This window comes from Dasypus novemcinctus, chromosome 5 (assembly GCF_030445035.2).
Source record: "Dasypus novemcinctus isolate mDasNov1 chromosome 5, mDasNov1.1.hap2, whole genome shotgun sequence".
In the NCBI taxonomy this organism is placed as follows: Eukaryota; Metazoa; Chordata; class Mammalia; order Cingulata; family Dasypodidae; genus Dasypus; species Dasypus novemcinctus.
The window spans coordinates 123581610-123583893 of NC_080677.1; the positions used below are offsets into that span (position 1 = coordinate 123581610).

The 2284-nt window shown below is 45.4% G+C and overlaps 1 protein-coding gene across 1 annotated transcript; it reads right to left on the reverse strand.

Annotated features, from left to right (window-relative positions):
• On the reverse strand, positions 1 to 942 carry LOC101447823 (olfactory receptor 2F1-like). Its single transcript, XM_004474154.2, has one exon. It carries the CDS (start codon positions 940 to 942, stop codon positions 1 to 3), a length of 942 nt encoding a protein of 313 aa, XP_004474211.2.
• Between the last annotated feature and the right edge of the window lie 1342 nt (positions 943 to 2284).

Genomic DNA, 2284 nt, shown 5'->3' on the forward strand with positions numbered 1-2284 from the left:
TTAATGTTTTAATTCAGAGCTCCTGTTTAGAACGCGACTCAGAGCAGCCTTCATATCCTTGTTCCGCAGACAATAGATAAAAGGATTCAACATGGGTGTCACCACCGCATAAAAGACCATCACCATCTTGTCCTTCTCTGCCGAAGCAGTGGAGTGAGGCTGCAAAAAGGTGAAGAGGGCCATCCCGTAAGACATGGAGACCACAGCGAGGTGGGAGGCACAGGTGCCAAAGGCTTTGTGGCGTCCCTGGGTGGAACGGATCCGCAGGATGGCAGCCACAATGTAGCTGTAGGAGAGTGAGACCAGGCAGCAGGGCACTAGCAGTACCACAGTGCTGGAGGCCACTATGACCATCTGATTGAGGGTGGTGTCCACACAAGCCAATCTGACCAGTGCCAGTGTCTCACAGATCACATGATTCAGCACATTTCGCCCACAAGTAGGCAGGCACATGGTGACTGCTGTCTCCCCAGCAGAGTTAGCCAGGCCCACAAGCCAAGAGATGGCTGCCAGGGCCACACAGAGCCTCGGACTCATCACTGCCACATAATTCAGGGGGTCACAGATGGCCACATAGCGGTCATAGGCCATTGCGGCCAGCAGTAGGAACTCAGTGCCCCCAAAGGCCAGAGAGAAGAAAAGCTGGACTCCACATCGGGTGAAGGAAATGGTCTCCTTCTCCAGGAAGAAGTGCACTAGCATCTGGGGGACCCCGCTGGAGATGTAGCAGATGTCCACAACTGAGAGGTGGCAGAGGAAGAAGTACATGGGCAGCTGGAGTCGAACGTCCAGACCAATCAGGATGATGATGAGCCCATTGCCCAGCAAGGTGAGCAGGTAGGCAGCACCAAACAGGACAAAGAGTCCAGCCTGGATCCACCTGTCACTGGAGAGGCCCATGAGGACAAACTCACTCACCCAAGTCAGGTTGTCTTTCCTCATGGAGGAGGCAGGCGAGGCTGCCAGGGGAGGAGAGTCAGGAAGGTGAAGTAAAGGTCACACTTGAGGAGTCCGTGACTAAACCAAGGCCCTTGGGTTAAGCCATGCATTAGAACTGGAGCTGAAATGGGGACACTCACCCGAAGGCCCTTAAGCTAAGTGGTTTGGAGATTGCAAACGAAGACACTGGAGAAACTTTTGGCTTCTAACACTAAACTGTGAGATTCTCAAGGAGGAAGTCTCCATTATGGTCACATTTTAATGTCCAGGGACCAGCACCTTTATAAATACATGGGGGATAATCTATCAATATAGAAAGAAAGAGAAAAAAGGTGGTAGGAAAAGGGAAGGAAGAACAATAGGAAGAAAGAAAAAAAAGTGAAAGAAAAAGCAACACTATGGAAGATAGGTGGAAAAAGGAAAAGGAAGAGTAGGAAAGAAGAGAATAGGAAAGAAAGAACTTTTAAATGTGGGTTAGCAGTGAGTGGAATGTTATGTTCAGATACTTGAGAACAGTAGAGATGCTCTGGGGTTCGTCGGTGTCCTTCTTTAAAGGACTGGATTCAGGTGTTCTTCATGCTTCTTTGAGAATCCAGTCTAGGCCAGTGCCTAGAAAGGAACTGTTTCACATCATTCTCATTTCTCCCATCAGTTCAGATGAAGCTTAAATTCTTTAAACAAATATCTGTTAAGCCTCTGCTATATGCCAGGAACTGTGCTAGGCAGTGGGGACCTGTCTGTGAATAAGAAAGATGTAAATCTAGTCCCGCTTCCTTGGTTCTTACAAGTTAACCAGGGACACAGAGATTAAATTAATAATTATAAAAACATTAAGCACAATTGTGCTAAAAGTGCTATGAGAAAGAAGAACAAGGTTAGTAATGGGCTAATTAAATTTGGTGCTTTGTAATTAAATTACTGCTACAGCTATCCCTTGCTTCTCAATAATGTGCAATTAATAAAGTGAGTTGCAGACATTTATTAGATGTTCAGATAAATGATTAAATAATGTAATGAGAGCATTTGGAAAGTAATGATACTCATGTATTACTACTGAGTGTGGAGGGACCAAAATCTACTGAACCTTTTCAGAGGGAGTGAATTCTCCTTTCCCAGCTAAGGTTGCACTGGATCATCTCCCTTCAACATGCCAACCAGGTCTCTATAAAAATAGAATTAGAATGCCATCAGTTTTTCTTAATAGAAATGGAATTACTAGGTATAACTATACTTCCAACTCTAAGAATTTATTTATTAACTCCTTTATTAAGAAGTTTCATTGAGTATATGAGGCACCATGCCTCAGGGAGAGAATATAGGGGTGAACAACCCAGGCAAAACTGCT